Source organism: Argentina anserina, chromosome 2 (genome assembly GCF_933775445.1).
Source record: "Argentina anserina chromosome 2, drPotAnse1.1, whole genome shotgun sequence".
Classification (NCBI taxonomy): domain Eukaryota; kingdom Viridiplantae; phylum Streptophyta; class Magnoliopsida; order Rosales; family Rosaceae; genus Argentina; species Argentina anserina.
Window position 1 is genome coordinate 16,300,189 of NC_065873.1, and position 15,958 is coordinate 16,316,146.

General features: G+C 37.6%; 3 protein-coding genes across 8 annotated transcripts; 2 read left to right on the forward strand and 1 right to left on the reverse strand.

Moving 5' to 3' along the window:
• Window positions 1-367: 367 nt before the first annotated feature.
• On the reverse strand, window positions 368-4,168 carry LOC126784889 (ribonuclease 2). The gene is made up of 9 exons (XM_050510426.1): window positions 3,885-4,168; window positions 3,748-3,776; window positions 3,314-3,387; window positions 2,956-3,057; window positions 2,835-2,838; window positions 2,571-2,662; window positions 1,681-1,842; window positions 1,273-1,366; window positions 368-673 (listed from the first exon to the last, which is right to left on the reverse strand). Exons 1-9 carry the CDS (start codon window positions 4,109-4,111, stop codon window positions 621-623), a joined length of 837 nt encoding a protein of 278 aa, XP_050366383.1. The 5' UTR covers window positions 4,112-4,168; the 3' UTR covers window positions 368-620.
• Window positions 4,169-6,114: 1,946 nt separating this feature from the next.
• Window positions 6,115-10,967, forward strand: LOC126784885 (mediator of RNA polymerase II transcription subunit 19a). Of its 6 annotated transcripts, XR_007670993.1 has the most exons (8): window positions 6,115-6,665; window positions 7,850-7,916; window positions 8,315-8,601; window positions 8,728-8,955; window positions 9,468-9,527; window positions 9,632-9,771; window positions 10,480-10,513; window positions 10,644-10,958. XR_007670993.1 is itself a non-coding variant. In XM_050510422.1 (7 exons), exons 2-6 carry the CDS (start codon window positions 7,886-7,888, stop codon window positions 9,680-9,682), a joined length of 657 nt encoding a protein of 218 aa, XP_050366379.1. In that variant the 5' UTR covers window positions 6,115-6,665; window positions 7,850-7,885; the 3' UTR covers window positions 9,683-9,698; window positions 10,480-10,967. The 6 variants fall into 6 exon arrangements, 3 of the variants coding, with proteins under 3 accessions (XP_050366379.1, XP_050366378.1, XP_050366380.1); XR_007670992.1 differs by having other exon boundaries at window positions 10,480-10,960; XR_007670994.1 differs by lacking the exons at window positions 10,480-10,513; window positions 10,644-10,958 and adding an exon at window positions 9,940-10,453.
• A 1,272-nt stretch (window positions 10,968-12,239) lies between these two features.
• Window positions 12,240-14,213, forward strand: LOC126784870 (3-hydroxy-3-methylglutaryl-coenzyme A reductase-like). The gene has a single exon (XM_050510399.1). The coding sequence runs from the start codon at window positions 12,368-12,370 to the stop codon at window positions 14,075-14,077; it is 1,710 nt and encodes a 569-aa protein (XP_050366356.1). The 5' UTR covers window positions 12,240-12,367; the 3' UTR covers window positions 14,078-14,213.
• Window positions 14,214-15,958: the final 1,745 nt, after the last annotated feature.

Consider the following 15,958-nt stretch of genomic DNA (forward strand, 5'->3'; position numbering starts at 1 on the left):
TTCCTAAATGCTAAAATAATAATACAAAATAAAAATGAAAACCATAATAATAGTGGGGCCCGCCATATACCTTAATGGTAGCCAAATTTGGCCTGCCGAAGGCCATTTTCAAATATTGGGATTGGTATATTTACCATTTTGCCCTATGGGGGTGCATGGCACAATGCAAATATGGCTTTATAGCCTAAGGTGGGAGATGCCCTTAGCTCTGTAATTATGGTGATTGCATGCTAGGAATAGAACAGTGAAGTAGAAATCAAGACTATATGGGCGGCCGAACCACCTCCACCGAAGACATCTAAATTAATGACCATCATGGCTTCATATAACAAAATGAGAGAGAGAGAGAGAGAGAGAGAGAGAGAGATTTACAGAAGGAATGAAAACTTGAAAAGAAGCATCTGGACTTTTCAAATTTTATTTTTGATCTGAATTTACTTTTAACATTATTAAAGTACAGATGATGAAGTAGAATCAATCTTGAATAACAGGATTGGCTAAGCTGATTTCATTTTTCGGATCTGAATTTACACAACAATTTGTAAATTGTTTAGTGACATTGCTTGGGAAAGCAATTCAACTGAATTGAGCAATTTACAACCTGTCCACCCACCAAGACCTTAAAGAACATCCTCAGGCACCCATGAAACATCATTTTCCACATTGCCTGCCCCTGAACATAGAGAAAGAGTAAAGCAACCTGATCTCGAATATACATACTACGGAAGTAAAAAGTTCCACTATACTAGGATGAAATCAATTATGGACTGCATTCCAACTTCCGGACGATAAATGAGATATTCATTTCTATATCAACCAACAATAAATCCTGATGCTGTTCAGAGTTCAGACCAACACTATGTAAACCATGAAAGGATTGAGTCAAAAGAGGAAGTTTTGACCTCAGAAAGAAAAACACAATGCCAGCCATGGATCTAGGCTACTTAAAAGACACGTACGATTTTAACAGCATTAGTGGAAAAATGATCAGACTTTTTTTTTTGGTCTGACGATCACAGACTATAAGTAAGCAAAATTTTCCTAAACATACAAACAGACACAACGTTCATATAGCTTGTGTGAAATGGTCAAACAGATATAAAAGGACAGGCAGCTCAAAAAACAAAGACAAAGAGGACTGATGAGAACCTAAATCACAAATACAAGAACAATTACTTTAACAAGAGTTAGATCTAGGATGCAAAAGAATAAGGCCAGACCTCAGCTGACAATAAATCTACACGGAGAAAACTAAAATGTAAGGAAATTTACCCAGTGATGCATATGCTGGTATGCTGATGTATTTGGGACATGAGCTGCTAGAAGATAGTATTGAACTGCTAGATACACCGGGACAATCTCGAGGCTGCAATATCACCAATCAGTAAACTACATAAGAAAACCACTACAAGCATTGCTCAGAATCCAACGAGGACAGCAGAATTCTTCAGCTTATCTCAGATTTCCTCAATCATCAAACATGTTGCCATATTTCAGTTTTTCAGGATATGGACTACTTCAAACAATGAAATTCCAGCCACGAAAGCCTCAAATTGGAGACAGTGACAAAATGTAGAACCACCATATCAATTTAGTTTAACTCCTTGTACAGTGTAGGATAACTCAGATCTTCTACTATATTATAAAGGATATAAGATTGATTCTGCATAAGTGACTAACCTTAAAATCCTTGTAGAAGCATAGATGAAGTTCCTCCACAGCACCATTTCTGCAAACCAACTTTGGGGTTGCATGGAAAGCGTTCTGAATGGCAGAAACAATGCCTCCAAGAGGATACTTTTCAGTATTAGAAGGTACATATCCTGCTTCATTCAGGACTTCCTGCACACAGGGTAAGAAAACTACCATTACATATCCACACATAAATTCGCCATACAAAATAAGACCAGAATGACATATATGCATGAAAAGACGATTCTTCAGTGAAGATGTAGTATATTAGAAACATTACAGAACTACATAATGAATGCCAAGCAGTCAAGGAAACAATGACCTCAAATTTAGGGAAAGTATAATATCCACTAATAACTTCTAAAGAACAATCACAGATCATCACAAGAGCATCTGTATGTATGGTTCTATATTTGCCATGAATTGCAATTGCAAACATAACTTATAATTGGGGAAATGCTAAAATGAAGTGAACTTCATGTCACTCACAGACGTCCCATGTTTCTCAACAGAAGTCTATCAACCATTAGCAATCGATAACATATTGATAAAGTTTCCATTCACACAGAAAATATAGTTATCATTACAACTGCCAATAAAAGAAATTTCACTGAGCCAACAATCATGTTGTAGTTGCATATCTTGTACATGCATGATAAATAGCATACAAGAAGAACTAAATAGAAACCATTGTACCTCATATAGTAGAAATACAATTAGGTTCACAAATCTCATGCATGGATCTATATAATCAGACGGTTTCAGTAACACAATGAAGACGCAACGAAGGAGACTAACAATTTTCTATCAACATTTTATTATGTTATGAGCATAACCAGCTCAGAATTGATGTACAAATTTCAGTATCTGAAACTTACTGTGACATTGTATTTGAAATACACATTGAGGGTCGTCAAAAAGTAGTTGTATTCATCTCCTGTTACTGGAGCAGAGCAAGTCCCATGCTTCTCTGCAGGTATCAATGAAAAATGAGCAAGAGAAATGAATAAATCCGAACTCATCATGCAATGCACTTCCAAGAGAAACACGCTTTGTCAAAGTAACAGGGAATGAGCTGCCATAATGACCACATCAGTCTAAATTCAAATAAGTGATGATGAGCAAAAGATGTTGATGATTACCCCACTGTCGTAATATCCCCAAATCGAATAATCATGGAAACATCAGAACGAAGAAGAGTTAGACCTCGGTTAGGGTCATCAAAATTATCAAAAATAATATAAGTCAAAATCTGAGAACCACCTCATGACCCCAGAATGGTCCTTTTCCACCATGGCAGGTCGATGGTTTACCACAACTCAATGATGGCCAATATTTTTGCAGTGGGTCAAGCAATGTTGAAATCTGCACAAAAAGTGGTGAGATTCAGGCACAAATGCTGCTAGGAGTATATCAATCCAGGAAAAAGATTGGAGACAGTGAAGCACAGAATCCCACAGGCCACAGATACAGTTTAGGAGATGTTTCTTTCTTAAATTAAAATATGCATGTAAGGTTCTCAAACTCCCTTGTTAAAGATGTATTAGTCATTTATCTATGAGAAATTCATCTACACCCCGAGAAAAACGAAATAAACACACACACACACACACACACACACCTCTTTTTCATCAAAAGCCTTCCTTGTGCAACAGGCAGGCCAGCTTCCATCATTGTAGTCAGGCCACAATCCATCTACCACACACATATCAAATACCAGTTAAGCCTCTGCATAACAATATTCACCAAACAATGACTTTGAACATATGTAAACATTAAATGATTCTAACACCCTAACTGACCATTCCCCCAATATGTCTCTTAATGCAAAAAGAAACACACTTTTTCTCTGAAAACCCCTAAACAGAAAGCCAAAAGCAGCTACTCACTAACAGAAATTGCATTTACCAACTTCCCATGAACTGAATTTTAAATTCTACAAGAACTTTAACTTCTCAGTAAAAGATTCAACATTTTATGTCAAAAATCAATCAAATAGTATTCTTTCATCATTAAAACAAATTAAAACACAAAAAACAATATCTATATACTTACGGATGGTGAACACAGTCGGAGAATTTGAGCTGGGCGAATAAGAAACAAGGAAACAAACAAACCACAAAAACAACATCAAAAAACCAAAGCCGATATATGTTAAAACCAAACAAACACAAGAGAGTGAGAAGACTAACCCACGGCAGCAGGCGTTGTTGGGGCAGCAATACTGGGTGCGTTGACAATAAGTTCCAGGCCATTGTAAGGCCAAGTTATAGTAATCAAACTCTCTCTGCTTTGGCCTTCCGATTCCAAAACCAAAGTGTTTGGCTTCAATCTGACACAGAGAAGCCGCAACTACTAGTATCAATGCAAGTGCAGCAGCAGAAGAGGAGGACAGTTTAGGATAGAGGGTTGAAGCCATTGAGAAGAGCCTATGGAATCGGGGATGGGTCTGGTGTGGGGAGGAGCAGGGGTATATATGGGGATTGCGTGTTTAAGGAGGACAGGGAAACCAAAGAGACACGCCAAACTTTCTACTACCCGTCACAACCAAATTAAGTTCCTGATTCGCATCTATCTTGTTTGATGCCTGTAGCTAACTAACTAACGACGTTAACTGCAGCTAGGTTTTTCTTTGTTTTTTACATATTAAAAATCTTGTATTAATTAGGTATCATTTTAGGTATCACTTTACCTTTGTTGGAGGGTTTTAGTTCAATTGTCTAATTAATTAGGTAGTATTAGAAAATCTTTTATGCAGGACATTCTACCGAGTCCCTCATGTGTTAGACATCTGTATTAAATATTTCTTTATTAAAGTGATAAATTTTTACCAATTCACATTGTATCAAATCATTATACATCATATACATATTACAAATAGGTTAATATTTCATAGTTAACGAACTCAAAACTACAATGCAATTGTAATATTTGAGTTAAATTTTAGGGCCATCCATAACGAAGGATCCTACAGTATACTTATCATGTTGGCTACTAACGACATGGGCGGCACTAGGATTTACAACTAAAGAGGTCCAAAATTTGGTAATGAAGTTTAGTATCAATAAAGGTTTTGACATTATTATTATTTTCTTCAACTATGGGGCTTTTTTGGTATGAGGTTGAAGATCACCATTAATTTCACAATAGTATTCGTGCTCTTTTGAGTTATGGTTATTTGAGGTTCTTTCAAATTTGATCTTTTTTTAGTTTAATTCTATAGTCATCGGAATATAATTAGGTTCTTTAAGTTATGATTGGTTTGTTAATCTATTTCACGTATGAATCTAAAACTTAGGTCGCATGTAAGAGTGTGTGTTTGAAAGAAGATATCTCACATCAAATATGACAAATGAAGTGTAGCTTGCATGTGGATAATACTACCTAGGTCTTTGGTATTAAATGTTTTGGGCTAGAATTTTGGTATGATTTTTTGGGCTATATTGTATTGGTGGGTGACTCAAATAATTGAATTAGGTGATTAGAAATGGAGATATAGTTTGATGAATTACGAGAAGTATGAAATGATTTGGATTAAGTTTAGACTTTAGACCTTAACCCATACCACACCAACCCGTGCCCACCCCTAGCTTCATACACATCCAACTCTTCGCACGTTGTGGTGACTAGTGGTGTTTTTACAATGGACATTAGGAATGCCCAATCTTTGCTACATTCCGATGAATACAAGAGACTCATAAAAGCTAACTTAAGGTAACATGGTCCGAGTAGATATTGATAATGACACATGAGAAATATAACAGCATATTTGTCATTTGTTGTTTAAATCTTTTTTTTTTCTGCAACCCTTGTTTTCATAATTAGGTAACCAAGACTTACTAATACTTGTCACTTGGTTGTAGTCAAACAATACGTTACATGTTTCAATACACGATCAGACTAAATCAAAACAGTTAAAAGTTTCTAACACGTATACTAAATTATAACTAATATCTTGTCTATATGAAAATCTGATATTCTACCCGCACACAAATATATTCATAATTATTTCATGATAGTTCCGGTATCATTTCAGGTTTTTACTCCAACTCTTCATGTTTGAATGATGTTGAATGATTGAATCACAGTAACAATAATATCCACTGCAAATCTGTTTCCAATCATATGGCCTTAACTAGTACAAGCTCTCAACACACACAATGCATGATGATCTTCTCTTCTCACCCTTTTGCTCTCTCCCGCTTTCCCAATTGGTAAAACAATATAGAGCCAAACCTCACAAAGAGGGAAAGAAAATCTCTGTCTGATTGGGAGAGGTCTCAAAGCACAAAAACGGCACACACAACCTTTTATGATCTCTGTCTCGAGGGGCCTTCATTTCATTGTGCCATACTGTTTCCCAATATATAAATACAAACCCAACCTCACTCTCACTCCCCAATTAAGCCCCAAATAAGGGAAAGAGAGAGAGGAGAAGAGAGACGACCCCCACCCACAAAATAAAAATAAAACCCTAAATCCCCAAAGCCAGAGAGAGTCTCTCTAAGTCGAAACCCTAGTTAGATTTTGATTACATTACACACATATATAGATATTGATACACTCCTCCCACGCCCAGTGTCTGCTTCTCTTCTTTGAATTGTGCCCTTTCTTTCTCGAACCTTCTCGATCCGTCAAAAGCTTAAAGCTTTTCACTTTCCAGCTCCTCTGGCCCCAATTTTGCCCTAATTTTGAGAATTTGGGGTTCAGTGACCGGAACCCCCAATCCCGACGGGGGTCGTCAAGTTCGGTGGCGGTGTATTCAGCATTGGTTCTTGAAGCTGTTCTTGAATCAGTCCAATTGGGGTTTCGGGTTTCTGAATTGGCGGGTTTGATTTTGGGGTTTCGGTGCTCACCGGAGTCTGGGACCAGTAGGCGAACAGGAAGAAGAAGAAAGAGTTGGAATTTACTAACTTGTCCTTCTTGATCTGGTGTAGTACCAATTGGAGGCCGACTCCGGATTCATGTCAGAGGTTTGTGCATCGTTTTTCACAGCTCTGCCTCTTCTTTTGAGTTCTTGTAATTTTGAAAAAAATTAAAGTTTTATGTTGTATTTCTTCTGCTAAGTTCAAATCTTGTTGAGATAGATTGAATGCTTACTAGTAGTCTGGCATAAATTTGCGTTCTGGTTTGTTTCAAAAAGGTTTTAGATTTTCTTTAACTAGTTTTGTGGAATTGGAGTTTTAGGGATAGAAAAGCAAGTACAGATATGTTTGTGAAGAATTAAGTATCGTAATAGGGTATGAAACAGTGTGCCCTGTAGCTATTACTGCTAGAATTAATCAAAAACTTAGCTTTGCTCAAGTCGCTGGGTGGACTAAGGTTCCGGGCACATGAAGCAGTTAGTAATATTGCTCTAGTAGACAAGAAGTTTTGGTTTCCTTCTTGTAGAGATGGAATTTAAAAAGTGGATAATTTCCTAATCCTTATTGGTGAGACTACCTGAGATGTTAGGAGGAGAAGTTACTACACCATTAGATTCATAATCGGTTAAGAAATCTGATATTCTTGTGACTGCATAGGAGGCTTCTGCTCTTCTTGTTTTTTTTTTTTTTTAAATAATTTTTCCTGTATCCTGTATTGTTCTTCGTGGAAGAGAGTGAGTAAGGGAAAACAAGGCAGAGGAAAGTATTTGAAGGTCCTTGTTTTCTTTTTCTTTCTCTAGAGGCTTGGTAAGATTCTGTACCCATAATTAGAGTGGAAGACTGTTTTCTGTCCTGTGGACTTAGGAAAATTCCTGAATCACATTTTGTTCTTTCTCTATTTGATCCCCTGCCTAAGTTGTTAACACTGACGAGGCTGTGAAAGTAATCCCTTGATTATATATTGCATTGGTTTTGTTGCTAGGCTTAGTTTCATGTCATTGGCTTGCTTCTTAACCGTATAATAGTGTTGTTTTTTTTATTAAAAAAATTGGGTGTGTAAAGTTTGATTTTTCTTCTGAGGTGAGATAACATATGTAGTAGTCTTCGAAAACTTGAAAGGAATAGGTCCTTAATCAAATGATGTTTATCTAATCTCAAAGCTAGTTGAATGCCTCATTCTGCTATTGCAATCTAGACTTATTTGCATGTATAATTAATGGAGAAATAGTTTAATATCCCTTGATCTGTTTTCTGTTAACCATTTACTGTTTTGATTCTTTGTGATATTGCAGTTGGTAAGTGGCCACCAATTAATCAGACGCTGACCGATGGATCCTGAAGGAGCAAAGTTTGGAAGAGGTAGAATGCTTTTATATTCAGTAACTATGGTTGTGTCTCATTACAGTTTTCCTCCAAATTCCTTTTCTTCAATTTTCATTTGGCCCAGTTGGATCATCTTTTTCTCATTACATATAGAATACGTATCTGAGCACTCTTTGCTACATCGTTTGTTCACATATGACAGTGATTCAACTTTTTGACAGTGCTGTCAGGCACTTAATGACAATAATTCTTATCTCGTTTTTTTCCTCTACTTTTTATCTCCAAAAGATTCGATACATTTAAGATATTAAATATCGGAAAACTCTTACAATGTGTATTAAGAGTTTATTTTATATTAATTTATTTTTAGGAGAACTACTATGAAATGCATATTGTGATATTGGTATTTTCTGATGAAATGCTGTTTGGGTTAGGACCAAGAGAGCTGACTGGTGCTGTAGATCTCATAAATCATTACAAATTGCATGCACACCATGAGTTTTTCTGCAAGCGTTTGCTTCCTGTATCAATTTCAGACACACACTATACCTACAATGTGGTGGGAGACACAGAAATCAGAAAAGGAGATGGAATGCAATTGGATCAACTTATTCAGAGTACATATTCCAGGGATACTAAACCTCGAATACAGCCTTTTGACCTAGATGTTCTCAGAGAGGCCTTCCAACTTAAAGATACTGCTCCTATTGATTTGCCACCTGTGAGAAAATTACTTTCCTGTGTTAGAGTTTCAGGCGTTTGTACTTGTACTACTGTTTTTTTTTCTCTCTTTTATAAAAGTACTGATGAGGGTCATCAAATTTGATATGCTTGTTGTCTTCTGCAGGCAGATAAGGGGACTCCAACTATTGCCGGAAAATCAAAGAGCGGGTCTAAAGATAAGGAGAGGAAACACAAAAAGCACAGAGACAAAGACAGAGGCAAAGATAAGGACAAAGATAAAGAGCATAAGAAGCACAAACACCGTCATAAAGATCGAAGTAAAGATAAAGAAAAGGAGAAGAAAAAGGACAAACATGATTCGGGCGGTGAGCCCTCAAAGAAACATGAGAAGGTTGGGAAATTATGAATTCATACAGCCACATTGCTTTTCTTGAGCCAGTTTGGTAATCCTTTTGAAACAAGAATTAATTGGAACTTGGAATTCTCCAAGTAACTCTGTTATCTTCTATATTGATGTGATACTACCTCTGGAGAGTGATATATCCTTGTAGTTTCAACTGCTCCTCTTGTGGCCCAATCATAGCTTGGTAAAAAAAATGCAAGAAAAATGTGCTTCACTTGTGTTGTTTCTGTAGCAAATACAGTTCAGTGGTTTATTATTCTTTTGATCATGGATGTCTGTTTTTTTTTTTTCAAAATCATTTTACTTCCAAAGTTTTGCATTATGATTGTGTCTATTATGAATATATGATATGAAAATTTTAGATGTTTTTTTGTTTTCTTCGACTCTTCCTAGCTCTTTCTGTTGATAAAGTGGGTTCTCTTCTCTTTACCGTAGATTATTATCTTTAGTGAGAAGTATTTGAAGTGATTGACATGAGTGCTGCTTTTGTATGATTCCAGAAAAGGAAACATGATGGGGATGAAGATCTTACTGATGTTCAGAGACAGAAAAAAAGTAAGGTAATGTAATCATGAAACTTTTTCTCAGTATTAGTGTCTAACTTAAGTTGGTATGCATGATTATACCCCTCCTTACAAGGTCTCTGTTTCACTAATGTTTTCAGCATAAGAGCTCAAAACCAGATGAAGTTGGTGTGATCAAGGTAGCTGGCTGAGTGTTGAAAAATTTAGGTATTTTGTTTTCTTCAAATCGTTGTCGTTCAAAGTTTGGAGGGGCCTTTCATCTGATATTATTTTTCTTGAGGTACAAACTTTACCTTTCCTAAATTATTGAAATTAGCTATTCCTGTATTTTCAAGAAAGGAAAAAAAAATTATAATAATTATATTATACACTGAAGGCGGTATATTTTACAGTGGTGCTACAGTATCTAATTTATTCTCAATTTCCTGCACATTCCGTGCACCTTTAGTTTGCTGAGATGGGTTGAAATGCAGCGGGTGAGAAAATAATTGATTTTGTGTGTTGGCCGTATCATGTAGGGGTGTGATTTACATTTATGCACAAATTATGAAGTATATAATATGTATTGGTTTCCTTCTCATTGCAAGGGTGAAAGAAGGAAAAGTGTAGCATGTGTATTCAGTTAGAAAATTGTGATGCATATATTTATAGTCCATTTTGTGGGGGAGAAGACATTCCTTTTTTCATTCTGCCATAATCTCATCAATCTGAGGACTAGCACGTGATTAGGCTACAGCTCTTCTAATTGTGAATACCATCACTAATGTTTTTCCTTCAAGCACTTAGTCTAATCAATGTTCTAGTTTCTTTCAAGCATTTTGTCTGTTTATAATACTAAATTCTGCTCATATTTATTACTTTGTAATGCCATAGACCTCGGTTTTTTTATGACAACTATTCCTTTTTGGGCTCTAGTTGGATTGCTGTGATGACTTGGCATGAGGTTTGGATACATGATATACATATATATTTTTTTGGTTTTGTGCAGAATAACTAGGAACTGACTAATGATTGTGAAGAAGGTGAATTCACCTGCTGAGAAATATGTGGATTGAAGGTAGTATGTACTAAAAGAACTCCTTTGTAGCATAACAATGATCTAATATGAACACCAGTAATTTGAAAAAAGCAAGAAGAAAAAATGTGAAGAAGGTGAATTCACCTGCTGAGAAATATGTGGATTGAAGGTAGTATGTACTAAAAATGAACTCCTCTGTAGCATAACAATGATCTGATATGAACACCAGTAATTTGAAAAAAGCAAGAAGAAAAAAAACTCTCCTGTTTTCAAGTGATATTTAATATCATTGCATGTTCACAGTATTATGATCCTTTTAGATTTTCTACAAGTACAGAGTTTTTGATTTTAAACATAGTGGTTGTGGCTTCTAGATGCAGAGAAATTGTTTAGGAAGAGATTGTGTATATCTATTTGTTGTACAGTGGAAATAATTGATCAATCCAATGAATTTAGGGCTAGGTTCACGTCTGTTCTCGGCAAATCTGTTTTTGTCAGAAGTTCAAGTTTTACTTGTGTGAGAGTAATGGTAGGTTTATAGAAAAATCATTATTCCTCCTGGTTCATTTATCGGCCTGAGCTGCATGTTTGGCATTGCTCATGTTCACAATGTCAATTTCTGTCGGTAAGCTTCTTTGTTTAGGGACTGAGATTATTGAACTGGCATCTAGGAAACAGAAATTCATCAGTTAATACCATCGGTTTCCCATACACCAATATTTGAACGTTTGAAGAGTTAATCTAGCCTTTTGTAATTAATCAGAGAAAACATTCCTCAGTGTCCAGTTTTACCAGGGGGAAGGAAACTCAAGCTCTAACGATAAGGGAAAATGTGAACGGGTTGAAAGAACTTAGAATTGACTGACCAGGACAGACTATGAGGCTTAATGATATGAAATGTGAATTACTGATCAAGCCAGTGGTTAAGAGCTAATCTATTCCTACAATCCGTCCCCAAATCAGGGCAGTCACCCAAGGAAACCTTGTAGATCAGCTGGTCACTACGTGCTGATGTTATGCTGTTTAGGCAGTAAGGAGTGTTTCTCTTCCCTGTACATGTCATCTCACAATCTCACCTATTTGTTTAGATTTCCAAAATGGCATTGTTTTTCTGTGTTTTCTAGTTTGATAAGCGAGATTTAGTTATGCTCCCAAAAACAAAGGAGTTTGGATAACAACTTGGCTAATTACATACATTCCGAATGTCTGGTTTGTTTTGAAGGCAAACAATACTCTGCCATCTGCTTTTATGATCATTTCGAAGGAACTTATGCAGACAATGTTTGTGACTAATTGAAAAAGAGAACTTCTATGGTCATTTCGAAGGAACTACGGCTTTCAGATTCCATTTCTCACACATGCACCAACAACAACCACTCGATGCTCTAATAATTTGGCCTCAACCTAATAGTTGTGTGAAAGATTGAATAACTCTGAAACGCTCTATTACCCATATCTATTCCCAGTTGTCTGACGTTTACACAAAACTTCAAAATATGTGGATGAAGATGAAGAAAAAGAAGGCACTATGATGGAGAGAGAGAGAGAGAGATTAAATAATTGGGTGTGTTTATTTGACTATAAGTGTGTTGAATGTTGAAAACGTGCTTTGATTTGACCCAAAATATTGTAATACAATCTCAACTCGATACTGATGTCAGTGATGTGCCTCCGGGTACCTTCCTTGATGGCAGACCAGCACTATATATATCGCAACCCCAAACACTTCTTCATACTCAAACCAACACACACAACTGAGTTGAACTGACTACCATTTCTCAGCTTCCTTCAAGCTCACTCCTCCTTCTTCCTCTGATCATCACCTGCTTTCTTGTTTATCATCTCTTACATTGATCCAATGGAGCACGGAGGAAAACCCATGAAGATGAAAGTCAAGTTTGTCGATGAGGACCTAGTCATTCCAGAGGCCTCAGACGCCATGTCTCTCCCTCTCTACATCACCAACTCTGTCTTCTTCACCCTCTTCTTCTCCGTCGTCTACTTCTTGCTCACAAGCTGGCGCGAGAAGATCCGTACCAACACCCCTCTTCACCTCATTGATCTCTCTGAGATTGTTGCCATCCTTGCTCTTGTTGCCTCCTTCATCTACCTCCTCGGCTTCTTCGGCATCAATTCTGTTCAGTCCCTCGATGATGATATTGAAGAAGATGAGATTATTCTCAAGGAGGATGCTCTCAAAGTCCTTTGTGGTCAGGCCCTTGATTGTTCAGTTCCCAAAATGGCTCCAATTGCTTCACCTAAAGTTAAAGTATTTGAAGAACAGGCAATGATCGAGACTCCTCCGCCAACCGAAGAAGACGAAGAGATTATCACGGCTGTTGTGGCTGGAACCATTCCTTCATACTCTCTGGAATCAAAGCTGGGAGATTGCAAGAGGGCAGCTTCTATTAGGCGTGAGGCTTTGCAGAGAGTTACAGGCAAGTCGCTTGAGGGTTTGCCTTTGGACGGATTCGATTACGAGTCTATTTTGGGTCAATGCTGTGAGATGCCAGTTGGTTATATCACCATTCCTGTTGGGATTGCTGGGCCTCTTATGCTTGATGGGAGAGAGTTCTCTGTTCCCATGGCAACAACTGAAGGTTGTTTGGTGGCTAGTACCAACCGTGGTTGCAAAGCTATCAACTTGTCTGGTGGAGCTTCCAGTGTGCTATTGAAGGATGGAATGACCAGAGCACCAGTTGTCAGATTTAACTCTGCTAAACGAGCGGCTGAGTTGAAGTTCTTCATGGAAGACCCTGCTAACTACGAAACTATATCCATGGTTTTCAACAAGTCAAGCAGATTTGGTCGACTTCAGACAGTTAAATGTGCTGTTGCAGGGAAGAACCTGTACATGAGATTCTGCTGCAGCACCGGTGATGCTATGGGGATGAACATGGTCTCTAAAGGTGTTCAGAATGTCCTCGACTTCCTCCAGAATGACTTTCCTGACATGGATGTCATTGGAATTTCCGGTAACTACTGCTCTGACAAGAAGCCTGCTGCTGTGAACTGGATTGAAGGCCGTGGCAAGTCTGTAGTTTGTGAGGCTGTGATCAAGGGAGAGATAGTGAGTAAGGTGTTGAAAACCAATGTGGCCGCATTAGTGGAGCTTAACATGCTCAAGAACCTTACTGGATCCGCCATCGCTGGTGCTCTTGGTGGTTTCAATGCACATGCCAGTAACATTGTTTCAGCTGTCTACCTCGCTACTGGTCAAGACCCTGCTCAGAACATCGAGAGTTCTCATTGTATCACCATGATGGAAGCTATCAATGATGGAAAGGACCTTCACATCTCAGTGACCATGCCTTCTATTGAGGTTGGTACAGTAGGAGGAGGCACACAACTTGCATCGCAATCGGCATGTTTGAACTTACTTGGAGTGAAGGGAGCTAACAGAGAAGCTCCGGGATCAAATGCAAGGCAATTGGCTAGTGTTGTAGCTGGTTCTGTTCTTGCTGGAGAGCTATCTCTCATGTCTGCTATTGCAGCTGGGCAGCTTGTCAAGAGTCACATGAAGTACAACCGATCAAACAAGGATGTCACAACTGTGACTTCTGCTTGAGAGAGAAAACCTTCGGGGTTGATAATTTTTTTGTATACTGATCCTTTTGTAAATTTCTTCAAAAATACTCTTCTATTTCAATTAGCTTTTCGGCACTCACAAGAAATATATTTGGTTCATGATTTCTTTGTTCTTAGCTCTCTATAGTCTATACTCTACTCTTTGCGCACGTTTGTTTCACCACACCACCTTTAATAAGAACCGACAAAGAGTCTGGGTGGTGTTTGTTGCAACGAGGTCCGAACTTAAATGGTATTAGTTTGGACTATCACCGCCTTAATTCGCGTTATCTAGGAGGCAACAAAAGCTGAATCCCAATGTTGAATTTTTATGCATATCATTTAGCTAAAGATAGAGCCAAACTTTTATCTTTTGTGTACAAAATAAAATAAAGATTCATTATAACATTCGAAACTTATTCGGTACACGGCCCGTGTTTATACACGGGACATCTGAACCGTTGAAACCGCCGCGTGTCTTTGCAGTAGATTCTTCGTTTAATTGTTTTTGTAACACCCAGTGGACGGCGTTAGGGTAAGAAAAGAGAAGGAGAGATTTGAAGTATTAGGGTGTCGTCAAGGTTCAATCTGGGGTTTGAAATCGGAACTGAAAACTGTGAGATTTATCCATTCGCATCTGAGGCCAGAAGAAATGCAGTGAGTTAAACTCATGGAGAGGCGTACTTTTCGGACAGAGAAGGTGACTTTCGCGACTATGAGTTTAGATCCAATCAATTTGTAAGAAGATCGAAGACGCACTCCCAAAAGCAAGTAAGTGTTTCGTTGATTTAAGTAATGATCGATATCGGTAGCATGTGTATTGGTTGGGTTTATGAATCTTTTCTTACGTAATTCCTTTAAGATAGATCCGGCGCTTGAATCGGGTTTTCCACCTATCCCCAAATATGGGAATATTGAAGGTTGTATTGAATCTTGGTTGAAATTCAACATAATGCATTTGTTTCAGGTTTTGATTTCTGAAATGTGGATAAATTTGTTAGGCTTATTGTTGATATGAACTTGTTTGGAAGATTGATTTGATGACGGTATCTTGTTTGATTTGTTGACACGCTTTGAATTTGAACGAGCATGAATTTGAATTTCAAAATGTGTGTGTGCATAGTATAGTTATGGAGTTGATTGAACTGGGTTCACTACACAGCCACTACTCCTTTGTGGATGATGTACTGAATGGGGATAAGAGTGTGAATGGAGAATCAGACACTTGTATGGAGGTAAGTGACAATGTCGAAATGATGGTTGATATTGAATGCTTGATCTTCAATGGTAAATCTTACAGGGACCTGACAATTGATAATATGAAAAACAAAGTTTACCAATCAAGATGAAACAATGGTTTTACTCATGCTATTCTTTGGCAAAGGGGTTCAGTGTGAGAAAGCACAAGCTGGAGCTCCAAAAAAGTCATCAAATGCATAAAATGACTCCAAGAAGAGCTTCACGTTTCTTCAGCTTTTGCAGGTACCTCTTGGTTAGGTGTTGTCGAGTTTTTTAAAGCTGTTTGTTTTTCTACTGTAAATGATGGTTTTTTATATTAGTCTGGATTGTGATGTTGTTTATATCTTTTTTGGATTTTTATGACATAGAGTGAGCAGGGTGTGGCGCTTGTAATCTTGAGAGGGGTGATTGATTTCAAGAGGGAACCCTGGCCTCAGATTTTAGAGGGTGGTAAAAACCTTGTAAGGCAGATGCTCGACCAAATCCTAAAAAAATTGACTACTCAACAGGTGCTCGGTAAGCCCTTGTCACTGTGTCTTAACTTGTTAATAGTTGAGAGAGTTGCATAATCGACAAGTTATCTACACAACTCATTCTTGTTAAGAATATATGTCATATCATACTGAAATTCTACGATCTTGCC

What these genes read in the sequence shown, in the direction of transcription:
- LOC126784889 (XM_050510426.1), bottom strand. Translation starts at nt 4,111, where the DNA reads ATGGCTTCAACCCTCTATCCTAAACTGTCCTCCTCTTCTGCTGCTGCA. An exon ending in TCCGACTGTGTTCACCATCC is followed by an intron (nt 3,388 to 3,747) that starts GTAAGTATATAG and finishes TGTGTGTGGTAG; the next exon opens with ATGGATTGTGGCCTGACTAC. An exon ending in GCTTCTACAAGGATTTTAAG is followed by an intron (nt 1,367 to 1,680) that starts GTTAGTCACTTA and finishes GTGATATTGCAG; the next exon opens with CCTCGAGATTGTCCCGGTGT.
- LOC126784885 (XM_050510422.1), top strand. Translation starts at nt 7,886, where the DNA reads ATGGATCCTGAAGGAGCAAAGTTTGGAAGAG. An exon ending in AGGAGCAAAGTTTGGAAGAG is followed by an intron (nt 7,917 to 8,314) that starts GTAGAATGCTTT and finishes TGTTTGGGTTAG; the next exon opens with GACCAAGAGAGCTGACTGGT. An exon ending in CTCCTATTGATTTGCCACCT is followed by an intron (nt 8,602 to 8,727) that starts GTGAGAAAATTA and finishes TGTCTTCTGCAG; the next exon opens with GCAGATAAGGGGACTCCAAC.
- LOC126784870 (XM_050510399.1), top strand. Translation starts at nt 12,368, where the DNA reads ATGGAGCACGGAGGAAAACCCATGAAGATGAAAGTCAAGTTTGTCGAT.